The 24,718-nt window shown below is 40.7% G+C and overlaps 1 protein-coding gene across 2 annotated transcripts in view; it reads right to left on the bottom strand.

Annotated features, from left to right (window-relative positions):
* Positions 1-24,718, bottom strand: part of ULK2 (unc-51 like autophagy activating kinase 2) — a 53,587-nt gene that overhangs the window by 26,646 nt on the left and 2,223 nt on the right. The window contains exons 3-10 of one of the 2 annotated variants that reach the window (XM_019545730.1): positions 22,906-22,947; positions 10,898-10,930; positions 10,412-10,448; positions 8,543-8,716; positions 7,337-7,410; positions 6,058-6,159; positions 5,591-5,649; positions 4,169-4,251 (exon numbers count right to left, since the gene is read on the bottom strand). In XM_019545730.1, the coding sequence (XP_019401275.1) occupies positions 4,169-4,251; positions 5,591-5,649; positions 6,058-6,159; positions 7,337-7,410; positions 8,543-8,716; positions 10,412-10,448; positions 10,898-10,930; positions 22,906-22,947 (604 nt within the window). Of the gene's footprint in view, positions 1-4,168; positions 4,252-5,590; positions 5,650-6,057; positions 6,160-7,336; positions 7,411-8,542; positions 8,717-10,411; positions 10,449-10,897; positions 10,931-15,468; positions 15,494-22,905; positions 22,948-24,718 lie in introns of those variants that run through there. The other variant, XM_019545731.1, reaches the window with a different exon arrangement.

Genomic DNA, 24,718 nt, shown 5'->3' on the forward strand with positions numbered 1-24,718 from the left:
TTGATACTCAAGTCTACTTGGAGTTCAGTTGCAGCCAGGACCGGACCAGCGCGGAGTAATCCTCCTTGGAGGTGAATCCCATCCTCCATCCTTTGTAGGCTTTCCTTTTTAGCCACAGTAGGTCACAGTTCTTTGTACGTTTTTGATGCCCAAGAGCGGTGGAAAAATATGACCCTATTCATGGAGGATAAGCAAATGGGAGAGCCACAGGAATCCTCAGGGCTGCAGAGGCCGCCTTTCTTCTTGCAGCAGCAATTTCTTCAACAATCTGATGGAAGGCTGTGAGCTCAGCTGTAACACACTGGTAATATAACCATTAACTTTTTATGAGGATCAGGTGTTCCCAAGCTGGTGTATAACACCTGCTGTTCCACTGGAGTCAAGAGATAAGAAGGCTTTTAAATGCCATTTATTCTTTAACAAAAACACAAACATTCCCAATTGTCTCCCCTTTTCATTCATGTGGCTAATCGCTCCTGTTGGGTTTCATGCAGCCTTCCCTTCCCGCCCCTTTCCTCCCCTCCCCTTAAAGTCCTTCCTTGGTGGCTGGGGAAGAATCCGCTCTCAGTACGTGGAAATGCTGCTGCACCAAACACTCAGCAGTCCTCTGATAAAAGCACCAGTGGAAAAAATACCTTCCCACTCTTTCAGACCTCCAAATCTATTCCCATATCTACTTTCAGAAATTATGCCCCTGCCAAAGTTGTGTAGCCCCAAGTCCACCCTCCACAAAAATTCTATGTCAACGTGAGGAGTTGGGCAACAGCCAAAGACATGTTCAGTTTGGCTAATACTATCAGTATTTCATAAAGTAATTGAGGGATTTATCTGTATCCATGTACCTAACTGGACAAAAACTTAGTGTTTTTGTGCTGTAGGCTAGCCGTGCAGTGTTTCTTATTTATTTTCCAATAGAGCGACCATTTGTGATGGATTTTCCGAGCGGACTCATAATGTTACAGGTCAGCTTCTCCTGAAAGAGTCAGTGTGGCATGGGGGCATTCAACCCAAATCCAAGCATCTGTTATGGGCCCAACAATGCAAAAAACCCCCAAACAACAACTTACTAGTAAATCAGCTGTCTCTCCTTTGAAAGTAGTCACCGTTTAACTGACAGCAGGATAGACCACCCATGTTGGAAAACTCTGCCTGAACAAAGAGTTATACTACAATGCTGTTCATTTTGATTTTAAACTATTTTTAAGATGTCTCGGAGTTAATGTCTGCTAGGAGCTACAATACATGTAGTAGCTGCAATGAATAAAAGCAGACAGATCTATCCAGGAACGCATGATCAAGGAGTTCATTTCTCAAGTTCTCTCCACTTCAAAACATTACCTCTGTACATACAAAAAAGCTCCCCCATTAGCAGGAATGGCTAATAAACAGGATCAAAATTAACCCTTTGCGGATCTTAAAAAACAAAGCCACCCACAAAAATCAACCTCTTTCTTGGACAAAGGAACAGTCCTAGCACCTCTGAAAAATTCAATGGATGCTGATTTTCTCAGCGTTGAAACCTCAGACAGTTAGAACACCCTGTTCTACAGCCAGAAATCTCCCAGCTAAATAGTAAAAGCCAAACATAGCATTCAGCTGGCATCAAGCTGCACTGCTATTGTCAAGCAACTATGGACCTGGCTCCTAAGTCCATTTCATGTCACAGTATGTTCCATGCAATACAGATCCTACGGAGCCCCTGAAATCGAGAGGGCTTTTTTAATTCTTTTGCTAAGGCTTCTATTGTAAAGCACCTTTCAGAGCATTATTTACACATTTATAAAGCAAGACTAGAGACAAGTGACTATTCTAGGCCCTTAGGGAAACTAAGTATAAAAAAAAAAAATTCAGAAAGCAAAACGTAATCTGGCGGCTACCTCCACTGCACAAATCAGCAACCCTCAATACATCTCCCCTCAACCGATGGGCCACTCCCAAAAGGTGTGCATTTTAGCATGCCCTGCAGGACAAGAGATGGGGACCAACTCATGCTCAGAGGGGGAAGTGCAATGAAAAGCTGAAGAGCCCCATCTCATATGAATGGTGCTCTAGCACGAGCCTCTTCGCACTGTTCTCACTCGTGACAATCTGACACATCAAGAAGCAGTCTCAAGTCAGTAGCTGCTGCCTCATCAGGCTTTCTAGGTCAAACCGACACATCCAATTTCTCCTGGAAACCCAGAGGCATTTAGTGCAATATGCTTGCGGTGAAACAGTTCGTTTAACAACTAAGCTGCTATCCTCTTTGCTCAGGTCAGCTTCCAAGCAGATTTAGAAGGCAGTCCTCTGAGCAAAGCGCACTGCAGTCATCTAATTTTATGCTGACCTTTAGCCAATGCACAGTAAGGATACAACCCAAACTGACAGCAGAATTAAAATTAGATGATGGAAATGAGAGTATCCCCACGGTTCCATTTACATTCTGGGGGGTTTGGAAAACCCGGGGGCTAGACAGCATCCACTTCAGGTTTCTTGCTGTGAAAGAGGCTGACTGGGGTAGGGCAAGCAAATACTGTATCCCAAACACTATCCAAGATTAATTCATTTGCCTAGATGCAAGTTTCCTTCAGAAACACTGGGAGTATGCAATATCCTGGATCATAATGGTCGGGCTTTCAAGACAGATGCTCAACACATTTGGATAACAACAAATAGGGTGCAAGTGAATCTGTTAGAGGACTCTGAGCATTTATTTGCTTTTCATTTGATGCTGGTAAAATTTTATGAGCGACCAAAAACAAATCAGATATCCACATCCATGATACTTCTGGGATATACTATTTGTTGGTGTGTCTACATTTTAAAAGGTGGTGTTAATAATTTCATTAACTCTTATCGTTCTGATCTCACAAAACTATGGAAATCTGTGAACAAGCCATTCCAAAAAGTGACGCTTGGGAACTCGCTCTGTCAAAACACACAACGCCAGTGTTACACGAGTCCTTCACTCCCCTTCTGTGCGTGTTTGTGCCCATGCACCCTCTCAGACAGGCACTGACAAAGAGCACTCCCTTTGTTTCTTCAAGAAAAAGCAACAGGAAGTTACAGTTTTTGGAAGCTGTATTTCTATAGCCAAAAATGCCATGTAACTCCAGATTTGCTGAGCATATTTTCAAAGCCAAAAAGAGCATTTACAAAAAAATTCGCAAGAAATTACTACAATATCAAATTTAAGGATTAGCATAATGAAAGCAGCTGTGTCCACTGGAAAAGCCGCCTGCCAACCAAACAAAACAGGAAAGCGCATCTTTCTCTTCAGTCTTGTGCAAACAGCTACCATGTGTCAGCTGGTCAGCGAGAGATAAAAACCTGAGCTGGCAGAACAAGGGTTTAGTTGGAAACATTCCCCAACAATTATAGACGCCAACTAGACATTAAAAAAGAACAACTATAAATAGTACACCCGCTTGCTATTTCAATGCTGCTTTTGTTTTGTTTTTTGTAATGATTAACATGCTAAATACCCACAGGTTGTGTAAGGGTGGTTCATTTGTTTTGAACAATTATAAATCACCGTTCTTAGAAGCTATGAAGGATTACGTATGTAGAACATCAGTTGTTGTTTACCAGCTAATAAAACATTACTAGGAGTGCCACACCAACTGCTCGTGGGCTAGCACCCAAGACTGAAGGAAGCAACAACAAATAATTTAAAAACAGAAAGTTGCCAACTCTTGGATCCTTGCCTTTCATCCACAGCCATTTTTCCCTAGGCTGCTATGAATCAACAGTGAAGAAAGATCACGTTGGAAAGTTATTACTGATGACAATTTATATATTTTAAGTAACCCCAATGTCATAAATTGCATATAAAAACTATTTCTGTTAGGCGACTGGGATGTTTAAAATTTAATGGAACCGTGGATGACTATGCCATATCCTCTACACATGAGTGGAAAGAGGTTTCATTTCTTTCTATAACTTGATTCACAGAAAAAGAGAAGACTTTGAGTCGTGTAGTCTAGCCTCTTGGTCAAGGCAAGATATTCCTGCTTAAGCCATTCTAGCTAAATGTTTGTCAAACTTGAAACACTTAAAAACTTTCTGACGACTTGTAATACCAGACTGAATTAAATCAAACAGTTAAGAAAAGTAATCTGATATCATCAACAAATAGTTAACAGTGGAAAGAAATAAAATCAAGAGAGCTACTGAAGAGGTAACGTACCAAAGTCCATTCTATCTTTCTGGTTTCTCTGAAGCAAACTCAAAAGCAGGTCACCCAGATAAGCTGATGTTTCCCTAGGAATGCTGTGTATAAAGAGAAGCAAACAAATATGATTATTTTCAAATAATAATTACAGTTCCTTCCGGAAAGCTGACCTCCTGAAATGCCTTTGCATCTTCTGAAGGCATGCTCTGTTGTCTTACAGAAGACATGCAACTGGATTAGGTAGGCCACAAGGAAGAGAAGTAACAATGTGAAACACAAGGCTCCACGTTATTCCCAAATCAATCTACCAGCACTGAACATCAATTCCTACAGGGCCCTGGTGTCCCAAAAGAAAGCAGAAGTGGAAGGTCTAATCCTGAAATGTGACAAGGGAAATGATATCCATAGGACAAAGGCTCTGGAAATTCAAGTAGCTGGCATTTAAGGTCAGGCATAAAAGTGGCACCCATACTTGCAAACCTGGAGTGGACACATCTAAATCACCATTTTCCCAAGGTAAAACCCTCAAGTCAAAATCTTCCTGGTTATTTACATTTTCAAGTGTAGCTTTCAACTCTGAGCAGCCTTGTAAAGCTTTGGGAGAAGCTCCCCACTGGACTCCACTCTGGATGAAGACTTAACATTTGGGGCAGGTTCTCTCAAAAATGAGTACAAGTTTCAATGCCTCTACTAAGAATGTCTCATTTGAACCACTTTTCAGGGCAGGCGTTGCACACTTCCTAAAACCCAGGCCCTTCCAACACAGAACATGTTGGTATTTCCAAAACTGAGATGCCCCAAATTAATTAGTTATTTTTTTTTAAATCTTGGCTTGCATCTGCAAAAGGGTTTTTAAAGGATACCAATAAATAATAAGCACTTATGAGTTAGCAGAAGGGCAGGCACAACTTTTAAGGTACCATTCTGTTGCTACAACGGAGGCTACAAAACGATGAAAAACAAAATAAAGCCAAAATGAGAAAATTTACCATTTTGAAACTGATACCATTCCTAAATCAGCACATCTGTCTCCCCAATCTAGATAGCAATTTTACACTTTTTTTTCCAAACTGTTTCCTGTCAGCCCCGCAATGCGATGGCACAACCTGAAAGTCAAGCTGTGTGCTCATTTTAGCACGTGCACCCCATAAATGATTCTGCAGATAGAACTTAATTAACATTTCTTCTGATAGACTAGACATAAGAATCCAACTCCTTCTTCAACAGCTGTATTGGCTTACAGGACTAAAATATTAAAACCTGTATGTCAAAGTCAGTACATGAGCAGGCACAGAGAAGATGCATTAGCCAGGGTAATATCATTTTATAGTCCATTTTTGAAGTCACATTTCTGTTTGAATGATTCGGTGAATGTTCCCATCTCTTTTCAGTTTCCTGACATACAAAAAGTACTACCTCATCACAAAACACACATACCTAGGAATCAAGTTCCTGTTCTTTTCATAGAACATTCTCAAGTCTTGAGGACTATTGGCCTGTCAAATGCAAACATAGATTTGTTAAAAAAAAACAAAACTAACACAGATGACCAAAGAAAATAGCTCTCACCTGTTTATATCAGCACATGCTTAAAAAGGAGGCCTAACTAATTACAGCGGGTGTGTGGAAAGAGGTTTACATTGCCAAGGGGAGACCTAAGCTCAGAAGTGACTTCAGTACTGAGCACCCTTCAGTACACACGCTCTAAACTTAACACTCTGTTTTCAGTAGGACAGAGAGAGCGCGCTACACTTCTCCTTTGCACATCCCCAGAGCCCCCTGGGTCTGCGGCATATGCATCCCCACTTTCTGGAAGGAAAATGCCCTGACAGCCTTTGGCCCAGTCATAAGTGGAGTCGAACGGGACAATCAACTGAAAGAGTCAGACTGAAAATAAGTGTTACCTGAAAAGGTGGTTTTCCAACAAGACATTGATAAATCACAGTTCCTATGCTCCACAGATCTGCCTTTGCATCATAGTGTTGTGACATAATTACCTCCGGAGCCTGGAAAGCACAGGAAAGTTATGGAAGGAATGGAGCAGATCTGGCAGCAATCATGGTACAAATTTTAAAAAATCTGCACATGAACTGCAATGCAGTAACAAAACGGTTCAGCATGCTGCAACGAGGTAAATATCTTGGAATGATAATTTAAGCCCTTTAATCTGTACTACTATGTGGCTTTTAAAAGCAATTGCTTTTCCCCCCAAGAATGCAGGTGTTTGGTTGGCAATATGGGTTCTACAGCGTGGGAACAGGGCAGGGTTGCCAACCTTTCCAGATTGGCCAGGAGTCTACCAGAATCAGCGCTGATCTCCCATGGACTACTAAGAGCAATCCAGGAGATTTTTTTCCCCTTAAAATATGCTAGTAAAATCTCCCAGAACAGCTTCAGTCAGTTAGCAACCCTAGAATAGCAGCAATTGGTATGCACGGAAATATGCCAATGAATATCTTGCTCTTCTATCGTATATGCATCGGTGAGCGTCAAAACTTTGCAAAGTAATATCATTTTACAGATGGGGAAGGCGAGGCACAGTAAGACAAAATAGTTTGCCCACCATCACCCAGCAGGCTAGTGGCAGTCCCAAGAACAAGGCCAGTGTCCTATCCAGCAGGTAGCATCACAAATAAATGACAGAGTAGAATTGTTTGAAGCTGCTGCTGTATAAGGACAGCACATAAGTGTCATTTTCATTCCACCCAGAGTCAAGTTTTCTGTTGATGGCATTCTAACTATTTGCCACTTCTCAGTTTAATGTCCCTGCCTAGTGCCCAGAAATTGGAAATTAGACAATGCCCTCTTATTCAGAAGAAGCAGTTTGCACATGCCACCAGTTTGCATACTTCAGGAATAACATCCCCGGTGAATCATGGAGTATGCAAGAACCAGCATGTCTCACGAGCCATAATATCAACACTGAAATATTACTGCCCGTTTTAATTTGCCGGGGGTTTTTATTAGCTTGCCACGCTACAGAAACACTCGCTTTCTCTCTAAGCTCCTCCCACATGAACAACTATGGTCTCCACAGCACAAGTCAACAGTTGCTGGGCAGACTGCTGAAAGATATTCCCCAAAACATCCTCAGGCAATCCCAAGCACTTGCCATTTTCCAGATGGCAAATCCTACTGCTTTGCAAGCAGCGTTTGAGATGCACAACGTAAGCCGTCACTCACCATATACATTGGGGATCCGCACAGAGTGGCAGCCATCATGTTACTATGCAGGTAACGAGCAAAACCAAAGTCAGCTGTTTAAAGAAATAGGCATGTCACCAAAAATAATGCTTACACCTATATAGAGTCTAGAACTGATCTAGAATCTGTTGAAATTACTGGCTAGGGGGAAAAATAGGTGCAGAATTGTTATAAAATGCCAGCTTAGTGGAATAGCAGAAGGCTGTGCTGTAAACTGAAGGCAAGAGGAACAATGCAGCAAGTCAAGAAATAGCAACGGCATCATCTGCACAAACTGCTACTCAGCCAGCTCTCCAGCTGCAGAGAATGCTGCCTGGCGTCAGCAGGAAAGGATTAGAGTCAGTGGCTAAATATAAATGCTTCATTAAGAGTGATGAATATACATTAAAATCATATCAGGTAAAAGTCTGGGGATTCAAGTTTCAGATGCCTGAACCTTTTCTTTCTTTCTTTTTTTTTTTTTAAAATATAGGTGAGAGGGTTTGGGAACTGTCAAATAAGATGATAAGGGGAAGGGATTTTTGCCCTTTTTGTACTGCCTGATAGATGCAAGTTTGTTATACCCTCTCAAAAGAGCTCTCACTTTCAGTCAGAGACTTGTACCCCAAAAGAAACCAATTAAAAAAAACACAAAGTTTACACCAACAGAAACTTGCTCCTGGTGATAAGAGATAGGAATTCTGAACAAAATCTATTAGGATGCATCCAATAATCCCAGTCAATGTCAAACCCCCTTTTACTAACAATAGGTCTTAACCTACATTTCTAGACCTTAAACACAAACAGAAAAAGTATTAAGGCCTTTCACTAAAAGCACAAACTGCATTATGATCAGCAAACACATGCTGAAGTGGGCTAAAAGTTGAGCAGATTTTTAGACCTACAGTGAAGCAAAGCTCCGCATTCTGAATTAAACCATTTAATATTAAAACATGCATTAATTGCTTATTAAAGTTACATATGTAAATCAAACTTGAATTGCAATGAATTTTTTTAATGTAATTTTTCTTAATGCAGCAGGACTATCGTCTGGTATCAAGTTCCTCCTTCCATGCTTGCAAGTGTTCTGCAATTTAATGCACAAGCTCCAGATTCGGTACTTTCATTCCATCTCATTACAAAGGCGCTGCTGAATTGATTTTCCCATACTGTAATTTATTTTTCTAGGGGAAAAAGATTACTTACCTATTTTGATACGTATGCCACTGACACTTGACTTCCTGCGACTTGCATAAGACAACAAGATGTTCTGGGGTTTTAGATCCCTATGAATTATTCCTTTGCTATGTAAAATACGCATAGCGGCTGCAATCTGCTGGAGGAACACTCGGATGGTGTCTTCACTAAGCGTTCCCTTAGCTGAAAGTAATATACATGCAGAAAAAATAAACACCATCTGCATTTATCACGAGTAAAAAAGGGAATACGTTTAACACACCACCGAACGTAGTAAGCCTGAAAAAGTCAGTCAAATCATACTTCTGCATCCTATGCAAAGCCATCCAATTCTATAAATGAGTTTCTATAAGTGAGTATTCCTCAATTACATATTCAATTGCATTTTCTTAGCTTTACCACTAGGGATATTTTGAATTAGCTATATTTACCCCGAGCTGTGTAAATAACTATATTTTGCTTGTGAAACTTGCCATTGTTATTGGTGTTTTGTTTGCCACCTAACAACCTACATAGGTACAGGAAACATGCTCCTGAAAAACAGTTTACCAAGCACTTACTTAGAAGTGCACCAGCCCAGAAGAAATAAGACCGATATTCCATCCTACCATCTGTTCTCAGTTTCAACCAATTTATATTAACATACATGTGGCTAAATTATGCTGGGAATAAAACTTTCACCTATGGCAAGTTATGCTTCAAAAGAAACGAAGAAATTAAAATGTAGTTTGTGCATAGCTCTTCAGGAGGTGCTATATGACTTGTAAGAATGAAGCACGAGCAAATACGTAGCTTGCTAAAAAAAACTAAATACAATTACAATCTTATTCAAGTGCCAAAGTCAACAGGCGTCTAAGAGTTTCAGTGAAGGCTAGATTAGACCTTTAATACACACAGGTGCTGTAATGGCAGTTGTTAGCTAAAAAAACCCCCCAAAACCTAATCCAACACACTAAAGACATAAAAGAACATGGTAAGATTTGGATGATGTAAAACATCCAGGTTAGATCATTGCTACCCAAAGAGAAGACTGCTTTGCTGTTTTCAAAATCAACTTCCATCACGATTCTGCAACTCGCCTCATTACCCTGGGCAGAATGAAATCTCTTCCTACTGAGCTAAAACTGTCTCTTTTCACAAAGCCTCATTATCTCTGTAATTCAGCAAATTTCTAGAGCCAGATCTTGGAAAAGCAAGTGGGAAGAATCAAAACGACATCAACAATCCAATCGGTTCAGCTTCACATTGCAGTTCTCCTGTTTTAATTCAGGTTTAGACTAGAACAGGGCTACCTCAGCTCAACTCCCAAGTGACTGGGGACGCGCCGCACTGCACGCCCCAGTGCCACCCAGCCCCTCCGCTGCACGGCATGTCTGGGTGCTCTGCTCACCCTCCGCTCCCACCTGGGATGCTCGAGCACAATTTATACCGCTAACCAAAAGCCCATTCACCACATTCATCATAATAGCGCTGCTTCACTAGGTTAGTGTTTTTGTCCAATTCAGGCAGATAGGTTCTTAAAGCTATCATTTCCCATGAAGCTGGAGATATAAGCTTAAATATCCTGAAACAGCACCAGAAAAAACAACTTGGATTCCTCTGACAGTTTTATAACAAACGTTTTCCTCCACTGATTTCTGCTTTTGGAGAGTCTTGGGTACCTAACAGAAATAGACCAAGTCCCCAAACCAGGGCTCATCATGCTTTTCTACAGAAGCAAGTTCCAAGTCACACTGGGCATAGTTAATTTACCAACTGCCAAAATGAAAAAAAATCTAAATCTCAAGCCACAGATCAAAGTATCACTGATGAGCTTTGAACCACAAATACAACAAGGGGATGATAATGTACTAATGGAGAAATGGAGTAATCGATTACCTTGCAAGTAATCTGCCAAATCACCACCATTGCAGTACTGTGGAAGAGAAAGGAAAGCAGGCTTATATTCAAAACATAAGCACTGGAAGGCTCTCTTGCCTCATTACAAGTTCATTTTCACTTCCTTATGTTCCTATATTTTCTATGACATCTAGAAAATCTCTTCCAGCTGTCTGGCTTTAACATTATTTTGTCAATTATTCAGTTATTAATTTGCGTAAGTAATGGAAACATTTCATAAAAAAAAATATAGCACTATGACCTAAAATGCTGCATAATTTATAGAACATAAAGTTACTGGTGTATTTAATAGTGCATATGAAAGTAATTATCTAGCTTTCAGACTTTTATACATACATTTCAGGAAGCTAAGGACACACTGAAGCAATGCCTACTTAAATCAATCCATTTCAACACTTTTAATACTTTTATAAATGAAAGCAAATACAAATCAAGTTACAGTGGACCATGGCCCTTAATACATACCTCCATCACCAGAAAGACTGAGTTGGGCATTTCCTGAAAGAAGAAGTGCAATAAATCTCATTTAGGGATATGACAAGACACAGCCTTTCAAGAAAATCCTACAAATTGTAATATTAGATTTTCAATTAACTGAATGACCTCAGTCAAAAAAAAAAAAAAAAAAATCAATAACTCTTAGTGTGCAATAACTGAAATTCAAGGTTTTTTTGCAATGATTCAAGATTTTAAAGTGCATTAGAGCTTTTGAAACTGCCGAAGTAACTGTTGAAGGCCAAATTCAGGGAAAAAAAAAGCAAGATGCAGGAGAGCAACAGTATCAGGTTCCTTCGCACACCACACCTCCTCTTCAGCCTTCACACTCGCTCGGTTCTTGGCATGAGAGCCAGTACCACACTGATGAAGAGCTTTTTAAAAATAGGAGAAAAATACATCTGGACCCCAGCCAAATTAATCAGCTATTGGATGGCAATTAAAGAGGTCTTGAACATACTTGGTCAAATGCAAGTGACTGCATAAGATTTTCCAGAGCTAACCAATTTCCTGTCAGAGGCATTTCAAAGCACAAATCCTTGCTCCGCTGGCAAAGCAAGCATTGATCCTGCCACCTGAAAAGCTGTAAGTCAGTCAAGGCTCACACATCCCACTGCCAAATGGATGCCCAAATTGCACTCTCAAACTTGCAGGATACTTAATCCAGGCTGCTTGCCTACTTCTGGAAGTGACCTCCCCAATGAGCGACATCAGATCACAACCTTGCCCTGAGTCTGACTGAGATTTTCCAGTGACGACTTCCTCCAACCCAACCAGTTCCTCAGGGACTAGCTAGCTAGCCTCCGACTGCAAGCCAACCATGCCCTTTGCAAACGGGTAAAAGCTGCAGTCAGCCTGAAGTGTTGTAAAAGGTAGCATTCAAACTAATGTTTTTAGTGTCTTAAGAGAAAGTCTGCCTGCCAGTTCTGCATGGATTGTTGTTAATAGTTTGCTGCCGAGTTCCAATTTCTTAATTGATTTCTTTTTAATTATTTAGCCCATTCCTGCAGAGCCACAAATGTTCATGGCATTTTTTATTTATTTTTATAGAGACATAAATCTTGCCTCAGAGTGCACAACCTCAGTGGGTATGACAAGATAGGAAGCAGGGGAAGCAGAGACAAGACAGGGTAACAGGAAAGAATACATAAATAATGCTCAAACAGCACAGAACTTCATTTTCATTTTATACAGAGCTAAAATTCACTTAAGAGCAGGGGTCATTTGAAGTTTGAACAAAAGGCGTCTTCTTCAGATACTAGACAAAAAAAAAAAAATCACAGAAACCACATTTGGAAGCAGAACTGTGGCTAGCTTGCCAGCACTTTGTAGCACCAGAGGCAAAAAAGAGAGAGAGTCAGGAAAGGTAGTATGTGGGAAAACAGATGCAAGCTTCACCACTGCCCTTCGCACTTATATCAATCATAAGAGTTCTGAATCTGAGTATAACTACAAGACCTCCCACTCCAGAGAGTAACCACTAAGCATTACCTAGACCCTGAACTTTCATCAAGGAAAAGCATTTAAACCTTGTGTTTTGACTAGCCATCACAACAAGTTTTCCAGAGACTTCAGACCCAGAATCACCAGGCAGCTTGAATAGGCAATCAGAAAATACAGCGTGGACACTTATGGGTTAAGATTTTAAGTGCTATGGGCGTAGGACACTCAACTACTTGTTTTCAAATCAACATCATTTTATCTGCTTATTTCAAAATCCTTGGCACTAACAAACATTTTAGTCTGGTACAGCACCGGTCAAAAGTTTGAGAAATAAAACTATAATTACAGCTCTAGGTAAATTGCTTCGGAAAAGTTTTGCTTTCAGAATTCCCTGAAGTTTCAGCCATTATCAAACGAGGCTGAAAAACAAGAGCTTAGCCATGAGCTCTGGATGCATCAACTCCAGTAATATTCATGCTCAAACTCCTGGAGTTCTTATTTAAAAAAAAGGGTTTTTAATGTATATTAACGTGCAATAACAAGCTACGTTTAAAGATGAACTGGGTCTTTTAAAGTTTATTCAGGACAGAGCCAACTCCCTGTTTGGAGGTGTTTTCTTCAGCCACCCTCTTTAGCTATGCACAAAAACCACTCAAGGGATTTTTCCCCCCTCCAGCCCAGATCACTACAGATCTGTTTGTATTCTGAAGCCAGTTTCAAAGAAAGCAAATTTCTAGGAATGTTAATAGGGTCTGTTGGGAAGGACGAGCTCGCTCCCACCAATAAAAACTGCTGTTAAAGCAGCAGCTGATCAAATGACAGGAAGTCCCAATTGTTGTGTTTTCCTGCAGCTGCTCCGTCCTGTACTAACCACAGTCTGCAGCCAAATGCCTCAAAGCCATAAGCAGCATGTATTTTATCAGGAGGACAACACACTAAATCAGATCAGATACCTGCCCCATCTGTTTAAAGGAATGACAATTTAAGAGTTCTTTTCTTTCCTCTTGCTGCGTCATATAGGAACTTCCAACTAAACTATCAGTATTTTTTTCTAAAAGTCTCCAGGAGCCTCCAAGTAATATTCAGAACATAACGTGTAAATTGGAAGTTACTGACACCAATTAAATTCCTAATATAGTCCAACTGATTTCTACCATCAGTAAAACAGTTGCCTAGACCTTCAAGTTCAGGAACTCACGTGCATATTCTCTCTAATCAGACGGAGGAAGCTCAGGGAGTCGCATCCTAACCATAAGGCAAAAACCTCAGAAATCAGAATAAAGGCCTACAGAATTACGAGCTCACAATATGCGATACGCTGTTTACCCTCAACAGAAAAATGCAACAAGTGACAGGATCCAAAAAAAGCAGCTAACACCAATCACTGTGCCCATCATTGAACTCAAGAACAAGTTTTCCAGGATTCCCTTTAAAGCAGTGTCCTCCTTTTGACTGAAATTACTCCTTCGGAAACAAAGTTAGTTGTCCCATGACTCCAACTAGTCTTTCTACACCTAAGCAAGTGGAATCAAAATGTAGGTTAACTTAATATCACTTTAACCCCCCCCCATAGTAAACAACTGCCATACCACAATTATTTGGACACACCCTCAGACAGCTGGGGAGGTAGAAGGAGCCAGAGAGGGTTGGATGAAAACATTTTTTTGTACACAGCAACCAAATTTAAAAAAAAAAAAGGATTGTTTTTTTGCAGTTTATACTGCCACTTTTTTTTGCCAGCCACCTACTCTGAATTCAGGCCCATGTGTCCCTTTTGGCTGTTGTGTGTAATAAGACAAATGAATTAAGTCCTCAGCTTTTGGAAAATAGCAACAAACTGGCAACAGACCAAAAAATTATCAGCCCTGTTATTTCCAGCCTTGCCCTCACTCCCCTTACAATTCCCAGCTACGCAACTGTAGAAGTCAGGCAGTCACAATAGCCCAATGTTTATGAAAACACCCAGGCAAAATCTTACAGCAAATACTTTCCCAAAAACCTCAATTCTGCCTGTGTTCAGCCCTGAATATTACATTCCTGTAATGTTTAAGGTTTTCAAACATTATACATGTAAAACTGAACATTTCACTTTAGACTCCAATTGGACATTTTTTGGAGCTACTGTCTGTACCATCTCACACAACTATTTTACTTGGATTGATCTGGTGGAGCCGAAATCAAATAAAGTAATTCTGAACTTAAGACTTTCAATAAGGCAAAGGCCTGGATTGTTGCATTCTTACATTATGGAGATGTGTCAGTATTGTGCCGGCACAGGAGAATCAGCTTTGCCACGGTTTTTAACCTGTCCACTTCAGTACGTGACAGCTGCCCAACACACTTCTGATAGCATGTTTTGAGACAGATATAGCTTAGAACTACTGAACAACAATGAGATTTCAGGATGAGGAAAAAAATATGCCAAAACACATCTTTTCCTGCAGTTGGTTAACCCAAATTGTCAATCTATGCCAAACTATTTCCCCCCCCCCAAACCAAGTCAGTTCTTCAGCTTTCTCTCACCAGTACTCTAAGAAAGGGCCTGATATGTTTTGATGGACAGATGAGACACCTGGTAAAAATCACTACATGACTCTCACATTAAAACCTACTGGGAATCTGTAATCTGGCCAGAAAAATCCTTTAAGTTCCATCTATTCATTTCAATCCATTAAGTTAATGAGTAAATTAACTGAATCACAAGGAGATTTTTCCAGTTTAGTCAAAAGTGATAACCAGTTCGCATCCTAAAGTAGCACTTGGCACCAGTGCTGGCATCAGGTCACTTAAGTGTATAAGCACACTGATTTTTCCCTTGCACACAAATATCACCGAAAACTGATGAAATGGCTCACCTCAGCACTGCAGTTTACATATATTTGTATCTGTGGGCTTTTGGATACCATAAGGAATAAGTTGGGACTACATTAAAAAAAAAAAGCTCATATCTAACACATCTATCTGGCTGAGAAGCAAAGCTGTTCACATTATCATTCCCTTAAACTGCAGCCTTTTATTAACTTGCTACATCGTAAGCATCAGGCAAAGCATGCAAAGTATAGCAAACCAAGGAACTAATATTCAGGAATAACACTCACCTACAAAGCTATGTTTAATCACCTCTTCACTGAGATAAAAGCTTTCAAAATTGTAAATACAGATCACACAATTACAGCTGCAGTTGTTCCAGCCTACATCTCTACTCGCTCTGAGGAACAACATGCAAAACAAATTCACATTCTTTTGGAGGAACATGAACATCCATTCAAACATTTTCCTTTGCATGCCACGTCTCTAGTCCTGTCTGTAAAAGAATTAATGGATTGGTTGTCTTCATGTTGTTTCTGAATCAACTGATTTAGGGTTTCCCTGAAAGGACAAGAGGAAGACAGGAAATGTTAGCAAGAAACAACATTTCCCAGTTTCCCTGAAACTTTAAAGCATTGCATGTCTATTAGGGAGGGACCAGGAGGTACCAAGGTAATCAAAACTCTGCCTTTTAATCCCTGACATATAGATTTCATAGACATTAGGGCTGGAAGGGACCTCGGAAGATCAAGTTCAGTCCCCCACACGAAGGGCAGGAAATCAGCTGGGGTCATAGGATCCCAGCAAGATAAGCATCCATTTTACTCTTGATAGTGTTCAGTGTAGGTGCTTGAACCACCTTCGATGGCAGGCTGTTCCAGACCTTGGGGGCTCGGACAGTAAAGAAATTCTTCCTTATGTCCAGCCTGAAACGGTCTTGCAGGAGTTTATAACAGTTTGACCTCGTCATCCCTTGGGGCACTCTGGTGAACAAACGTTCCCCCAGATCCTGGTGGTCACCCCGATAAGCTTATAGGTGGCCATCAGATCTCCCCTGAGCCTGCGGTCTTCCAGGCTAAAAAGAGCCCCATGGCTCTCGGCCTGTTGTCGTAAGATCTGTTTTCCCGACCCTGATCACGCGGCAGCTTTCTCAGGATAGAGCTGAAAGACACCACAGCTTAAGTCAAGGTTATGACACGGAGCAAAATCTTTCCAATTAGAAAATATAAGCTAAAAGAAAACACTCTTAACTCCAATGTCCAAGATGACTTAACAGTCAGGCTCGTTACCATTCTATCATTCCAGTGACAAACAGCCTGTATTTTTTTGGAAGATGAGGGTCTCTACTAGAATGAATTACCTCCACAACAAACAACCTTACTGAGCTTTCAGTGACTTTAACATCCTGAAATAATAGTGTCAATAGGGCCCCGTTAGGTCTCCTCTGCCTCCCATTCCAGAGTAGAAGTGGTGATAGATCAAAACGTTGCTCTCTATTACTCCAAGTCCGTTAACTGTATTCCTTAACCCCACCATAACCTGCACCCCAAGTGCACGTGGGCTTCTCAGCTTATGCACCGACTTGCATCCAACTAACACATCAGAAAATTACCTTGCACTGTATCTGCCGTCACCATTTTTTAAATAGCGAGTGCTCCTCATTTTAGTAAGCTGAATGAATTTGGCAAGAGCACTAATGATTTAGTTGATCAAAGTTTGCTCGATCCCTTTTTTTTTTTTTTTTTTTTTTACTATTTTTAAGGCAAGGAAAACCTACTTTAAGTAGTTTCCTATGTGCACACCACTGCAACAGTTAACACAGAAGGGCTGAACATTTACTTACTTCTGACTAAACGTTACATCGCAGACTAAATGTCAGTTGACATCTGACTGCAGGATCAAATAGCTTGCTTGCTGCCAATTAGTCATATAAAAGAGAGATCAGCCATGGGAAACATACTACAATAGCAACGTCACTCGCATGCTTTTCTTTAGGCACGCGAAACACTGTGCCTAACTAATATATACGGCGGGTAGTAAGTGAAAGTAGTCCAACCTAGTTTGCCCACTACATGGTGCAAAACAAAGGCAAGACTGCTACTATCACACCAAGCGTCTGCTGGAAATTGTTCTACCACACCTGGGTATTGAAGCAGTCTGGAAACAGCAAGGGCACCTACAAAGTGTAATGTCTACACATAGTAGGGTGAGTTAAGGACATGTTAACCTTAATCCAAATCCACTTGGTTCAAGCAAACCAACTTTTAAAGGCTTGTCTCTATTCTTCAACTTCTTCTCAAAACCTACCAGTTAAATACTAATTCAATCTCACTTGTCAGGAGTTGTTATTAGGGAAGCTAACTTTCAGAAATGATATGATAGCAGCAGCTGGAAATTCAGATTCTTGGGTATATTTTATTTAGGTTCTTTTTGCTCTAAAATGATGTTTAGACATTTTAACCTTCGTTTTTACTGGTTGGGGTGTTACTAGTGAAATTATCCTCAAAGGCCTGGCTACCATTTCAATGGATAAAGATTATTGGAGGTCAGTTAAAGAGGGTCTTATTAAGTATTTAAGCAGGTGTTTATTATTTAAAGAGGACCCTGAAGTGTGAAAAGTCTCTCAGCACAAACAAAACTTTACCCCAAAGACCTCACCACTCAATACTGAACACTGTACAACACAGCAGGTAACAGGACAGTAAGCAGATGTAGGAGAGGCATGACACCTCCAGTTGCTTAATGCGATCAGTTCGTAGCATGATGGGACAAAAACAATTGGATGGTTGAGATACATGTATGGAATACATAGGTTTCTTGTAGAAGAGATTTGGAGGGCCTGCCGGAGGACCATCATTTTGCGCACCAGCTCAAAGGGGTTTCCACAATTGGGGTAACAGGGACTATGTGCTGGAACAGTTTCACACAGAGGAAGAAAAGCTGTTGTCGAGTTCAGAGGCCTCTGCCAAAAACCTGAAAGAAAAGAGGTACCAGTGAATCCGCACTCAGAGACCAGCTCTCCAAAAAAAAAAAAAAAAAAAAACTGTACCAAAAGCACTGAAGCAAATAATAAGAGCACACACTCAGGTGCCAAATACAACACTGCATATTTAGACGCAACCCCCTCAAGACATTTTGGGAGTCATACCAACCTGACCAGACAGTTTGGATCATTTGGAAGAGTCTACACACTTTGTGCTGGTCAAAGAACTAAAGCTACACAGAAATGTGTTTCTTCCTTATGCAGACCCACTTTCCAGATGTTTGTGCTTGTTTGTAGAAAGGGGCAATGCATCAAGTGGGTCCAACTGGTGTTTCTCACCATTGCTGCTCTCAAGGATGAAAAGAACAGCCAATGCTACTCTGTCTTGCAACAAGCATTGGAAAAAAAGAGAGCAAATTCTGCATAGGCAGTACGTTTAGAGTGAACTCATTTCCGGTTTGTGGCACTAGCCTTTCTTCAAACTGTTGCTAATCACACTCTAGTCGTATCAAGTGAAGGCATTAATTCATCCTAGCAAACCACTATTTCTGAGATACGGCATGTTTTTATTTGAGAAAGCGTTCTGAAATGAATTACGTACTAAAACAGGGTTGACTGGCACTCTGTAAAGGACGCTCTCTAACAACACATTTGGGATCAGCGGCTTTATAAAGAACTGCAAATTAGCTTAAATGTAAATATGTTCCAAATAGCTATTTTCCCTGTAAATGTATTTGCATTCAGATAACCAAGACTTTGTACTCGCACAGAATCCTCTGTCCAGATTCAACAAGCAAGTTGTTGCCTATGAAAGCTCCTGCCTGTCTGAGCCAGTTAGTCTTTAAGGTGCCATCCTGCCCGAACTTCTGTCAGACCTCAAGCTAACACAGCAAACCACCTCTGGGTTCAGCAAGACTAAATGACTCCCAGACTCAAAGCAGTGGAAGACGTTGCATTCCTGACGCTGTTTCAGAGACAGACAAATCTTCACTCTAGCACAAAAGAATACTGAACACAAGCACCAGAAGGCCAGCAAAAGGAAACGATAAATAAAATGTATTTAAAAACAAAAACAAATTAAGACTACCAAACTATTTTATCAACAGAAGACCCTACAAAATTCTGTACATTTAAATATTTAAGTTCACCTTTAAGTTGACATTTCAGGTGCCTGGGACCTCAACCTTACTGCTCCAGGTGGTTTATTACTCATCCTTCTCTCATGGAAGAAAGAGTCCAGGTCAACTATCCCCCAAAATGTCTATAGAAACGCAAATAAGAACCACTGTCTTCCATATTCTTGCCTGCTTTTATCCTGGCTCCCAAGATGGCAAAAATATAAAATACATGCTCTGCTTATATGAAATGCTTAACTGTAGATCAAACCTGCTGGCACTGCATGTAACCACCTTATGGAAATCAATGACAATTATGGTGCTGGCATCAGTACAGCACTTTTAATGCCAAGCAAGACAGGCACATTAATGCCGTACCAATTCATCTGGGAATGTTTTCAGATGAATGGGCATTTTCAGTACTGTAACAAGTGAAGACTATACATACTGAGAGATACATCAAGCTGCTTTATTCAGAGGGAGAGGAAGCCACAGCAGTGTATGAAGTTTCCAAAGGTTCGCATGCTAAACGGCAGGATTACTCACAACCGAGGTCTCCTTGGTTATGAATGAAGAACTGTGCGGGGGCATGCTCTTCACTATACAGACTATGCAAGGCTCTTGAGAGTCAGTGTAATCGAAACAAAACCGTACTTGAACAGAGATAAGAGGAGTGGGAATCCATGAAATAAACTGCCATAGGGAACAGATCAAGGATGAGACTTGAAAATAATATGGAAGTTCAGTAATGTGTTTAAAGAGTACCTAATACCTTCAATTCAAGCTCGCCGATACATTCTGAAGTGGAATGAAGACTTATACTTGCATCTGCACTGTGCTGCCATTACATGCAGAAAAGGTTACCACTTGCCACCATGAGGTATTAAAAATATTTCTTCTACATTAAAATCCATTTGCATTCCCCCCCACATATTAACTCCTTACATCCCCCACCACCATTCAGTCTGATGACTTAGTACCACAGTCAGTTCAGTTCTTTGGTTATTCAGCTAACTGATCTATCCAAAAGCGCATTTGAAACTCGATGATTTTCTGCTTCAAACTGCCTAACAAAAATTAGAAACCGACATAAGACAAATAGGCTCCCAGTCACACTGGGAACTCCCTACTGTGATACAGACACTGCTGGCTGCAACATTGCAGGGGAAAAAAAACCAAAAAACCAACAAACTAGTTTCTGCGGTTCGATAATTGTTTGATTTCCAGAAGTCTTATCTACTGCATTATATTCCAACAATGTTAGCAATTCTATGGCAAACAAAAAAATGCAATACGTGCTAGAACATGAAATACTGAAGCAAATTAGAAGGTGCAGTGACATACCACACGTGTCAATGCCTAGCAGAGTACTCATTCTTGCCAGGTTATAAATTAATGTAATTATGCAAGTTAATGATGTGTAATTTTTCACACTGTAAAGAAACTGTAGGTCTCATTTGTGCAAATGTCACATTCTTTAGCTCATATTTCAAAGAGGTTTCGTCTACAGAAGGGGCATCGCCATGCCCAGTTTTGCAGTTTGCCACGAATGGGTCCAAGACATATCCAAGATATGACAGTTTTATTTAAGTTTAAGGCTGAATGAGAGGCAGACATATCCCCTTCTCAAACTGAGAATATAGGCCTGAAGCCTCATGACTAACATTGGCTCTTCTAGCATCTTCCCAGCTCTGACAGACCAGGAAAGTATGAGAGTCATGTTTCCAAATAACCTTTATGTAAAAAAGAACAAGAAAAAAAAAGAAAAGCTTCATAGAGAGGCACAGTGTTCTCTCTTTTGTCACTGGACAGTACTGGATGTTTTGAGCATAAATCAAAGGGAGTACTATGCTTCTCAGAGCCTATACTGTAATGGAAAAATATACAATACATAGATCATCAGTCTGTCATGTGTTCTAAAAGTGAACTAAAGCTGCTATAAGAACGAACAGGCTTATAAGCCTAAACTTGAAGCATGTGGACTTCAAAGTGACTAGACATTGCAAATCACTTCTTTGAAGGCCAGCTCCTCTCTTACTTGCATGTCAAGACACAAACTCAAGATTTGCAATGCATCTTGCAACGGCAAGTAGGCCATTAAAGTTCAGATGCTGGGCACCTTGTGTTCCCAATCTCAAAGGATCAGGCCCTGCCCCTCCAGGAAGAATGGCAGGCAATGCAGGAAAGGATGCACACTCACTCGCTGATGTTATCAGCTACTTGAGGACAAATCAACAATTCTGTGCTCGGAAAATAGAGGGGGGGGAAAAGGGAAGGGGGAGACTGCAAAACCACACATCCTAATGAACACAGTGTTCACATGTTCCCTCCTCAGCGCACACACACCATAACCCTGCTCCAAGAGACTAGCTTACTTCCCGAGTTTGCTAGTCAACATGAAATCAGTCTCTTTAGCATGTATCCATGAACAGGAGACTCTACCCTAGCCTGTACAGACAGAGATGGACCTGCAACCTGAAAGTTTTTCAGGATGCTGACATGCACGCAGGAGACAAAGTACAGAAACATTTATTTTTATGTTGCTTTAACTGTGCACAGTCCCAAGGGCCTTTAACAACCATTTTATTCATAAATGCACCTCTGTATTTAAGATTACAATAAAGCCCAGGAGACAAATGCATAGTTCTTATTCAATTAGGAAAAACAACTGCATAACCTATATAACTTCATACATGGCTGCACTAGCACTCACAGGCCTCAGGGTACCCAATGTGCATCTTACTAAGCAGAATTCATACCAACATGTACTGCCCATAATAGGCTGAACTCGTGTCCTTTTAATTCTGACAGGCAATATCCCAGATATAAAAGAAATAGGAAGGCCAAGAACTGAAGTTGCATAACAGAGTTTTACTATTACAGGAAGCCCAATCTCCCAGCTGAGATTTACTCTTTATCGTAGCTGGTGGAACTCAGATATACATCAGTAACATATAAATACTGTATCAGAAGACACCACTCCTCTTCTACAGACACAATTTTAAAATGATGCTGACATCTTAACGTCACTTGCCACAATAACTGAAAAGCCCTTCTTTCACATCACCTCCTACTAGGAAATGTTCCTAACAGGTCTGTTCAACAGTTAGCTGCAAACACCCACTTCCCAATTAGCAGCCTTTCCCTTGGACCCCTCTCCTCACTGAGAAAGAAGGTAGCTGCTGCCACTAATGTAGCTCCCAGTGCAGACACTTAAGTGCCAGCTGATGCTCTCTCCCTCCGGAGACTGGGCCAGACTACACAAACAGTCTCTGCAGAGATCCTCAAGCCTCCTCTTGCTCCTGAAGCCCAGCGGTCTGGAAGCACCCTGTGCTTCCCAGCTTTGTATTTCAAGTCCAACAGCCTGTTTCCTCTTTTACAGACATTAGGCTGTCCCTATTTAATAACAAGCACCTGTCTTAAAAAAAAAAAGTGATCACATCTTGTCCCAGCCTGAGCCAACCTTTGCATTCAGAAGCACAGAAGCCTAAATTCCTGGTAGTGGAGAAAGTCTTTCACCATCACCAAGCTTTCGAGTGTCACTTTACCTTTGTTCACACACAGGTAAATGCTGTACTTTTAATGTGTATTTAAGCCAGCAAAAAAAAAGACGCCAAGAAATGATTTACCTGAACATCATAGAGAGCTACAATATTCTCATGCTGAAGTTCCTGTAAGGCAAAAGAATTACATCATGGGAATATAGTCAGTTAAAACGATCATCCTAAATGATCACTTAATCTCCTGAGAAGTATTCAAGGGACAGGTAAATAACAGGTATTTTCAGAATGGACTTAAGGGTGCCTGTTCCCAGAATTTATTTTCCTTGCCTTTTTATAGGAAACACTGCAGTGTAACATGCAGTGAAAATGGGATTGACTTCCAAGCTCCTTACTATCGCTTGTTATGAATGAAATGATTATTTTGCTAATCTCACTTGAACCATCTCCCCGTTTTAAAGAGGAGGGGAAAGCAAGCTAAATGCTACTAAACAGACCTCCCAGGGCAGCTCAAATTGTTACCCTCCTTTCTTTCCCCCCAAAAAAGTACCAGAGAAACTAAACAGAGCAACAGAACGTGTCACAACATGTTTGAACATATTAAACAAACAGTACAGATTATGACTATAAATTCAAGAGAGAGAAAGAAAAGTGGTACAGTATGGAATTACTAGGAGCACTAAGTGGGGAAGAATTTCCCATAAATTACTACAGAACATGAACAAGGTTCCTAGACATAAACTGTGCATTTGGAGTCAATTAACCTTTTAGTTGAGAGTGGGAAGGTAGCCCTAAGAATGACATGCCAGCAGGAAACATCTAGTTTTCCAACAACCACCTGCTTTTCATCAGAGGTTGTGAGAAATTTCAACACCATTTAGGAAAGGACTAAAAAATAATTAGCGTGCATGTTACCTGTCCCCATTATTCTCAGTAAATGCAGTGCTTTTGAAGGGGGCCAGACTGAAAGCCTGCAGCACAAAATCCTCTGCCCATACAACAGATTCTGCCCAGACACAGCCTATCCAAAAGCCCTACACCTCCATGTGCCTTAATCCTATTATGGGACCATTTCTAGCATTGAAGCCACAATTCAGTCTATTTTGAGGGACATACTCAATTCTTGGCTTTGGCAGAACTAACAGAAGCATACATGTGGAAAACCCTGCATTTGCAGCAATAATGCCAACCACATGCTACAGGCTGGACTGAAACACCAGTTATCTTTCATATACAGCAGCTTTGCAAAAGGGCACTGAAAATTACCATACCTTTAAGATTTTGATTTCTTTCCCAAGCAGGATTTGTGACTTGGACAAGTTCTTTTTGTTGATGCTTTTTATGGCGACTTCCCAATCAGTTTTCTGCAAAACAAAATCACCTTTTTAAAAACAAAACAAAAACGTGGTACTTTCTCCACTACTGCCTACTTTAAATGAACAGACTGGAAGCTATGAAAGAATCTCTCACCTGTCCCCATTGCTATTGCTAACCTGTCAACCAAATCCGAGGGACCTCTATTTGTATTTACTCTGACTTTTCACATGGTCACCAAAACCACAACAGGGGTTTTAAGCAAAACAAGATTTGGGTTGGAAAAAGAGACCTAAAATGAACAGACACAAGAAAAAAAATCCCATCTTCATAATCAAAGAGGTTTTTCAAGCTGGAGCCAATGGGCATATCCAGTTTGGGCTGTCTGCCTTTAAATTGTCATCTCAGCTTGCGCAGTCAACACTGGAGCCACTTTCCCTTCCACCTCCAGGCTTGCCAGCTTCAGGGTCTCAATGATGCAATCAATGTCTGCACTGCAAACCAGGGGAGGGGGTGGAGTTGTTTGTTAAAACAGAAGTTGTGCCGATTTGATGGCAGAAACATTTCTATTGGCCTTGTTACCATCTCTCTAAATTAGATCCCCGTAGAGGCGGGGTGCTACTTGTAA

The sequence above is a fragment of the Crocodylus porosus genome, unplaced genomic scaffold (genome assembly GCF_001723895.1).
Source record: "Crocodylus porosus isolate Cpor-Errol unplaced genomic scaffold, CroPor_comp1, whole genome shotgun sequence".
Classification (NCBI taxonomy): Eukaryota; Metazoa; Chordata; order Crocodylia; family Crocodylidae; genus Crocodylus; species Crocodylus porosus.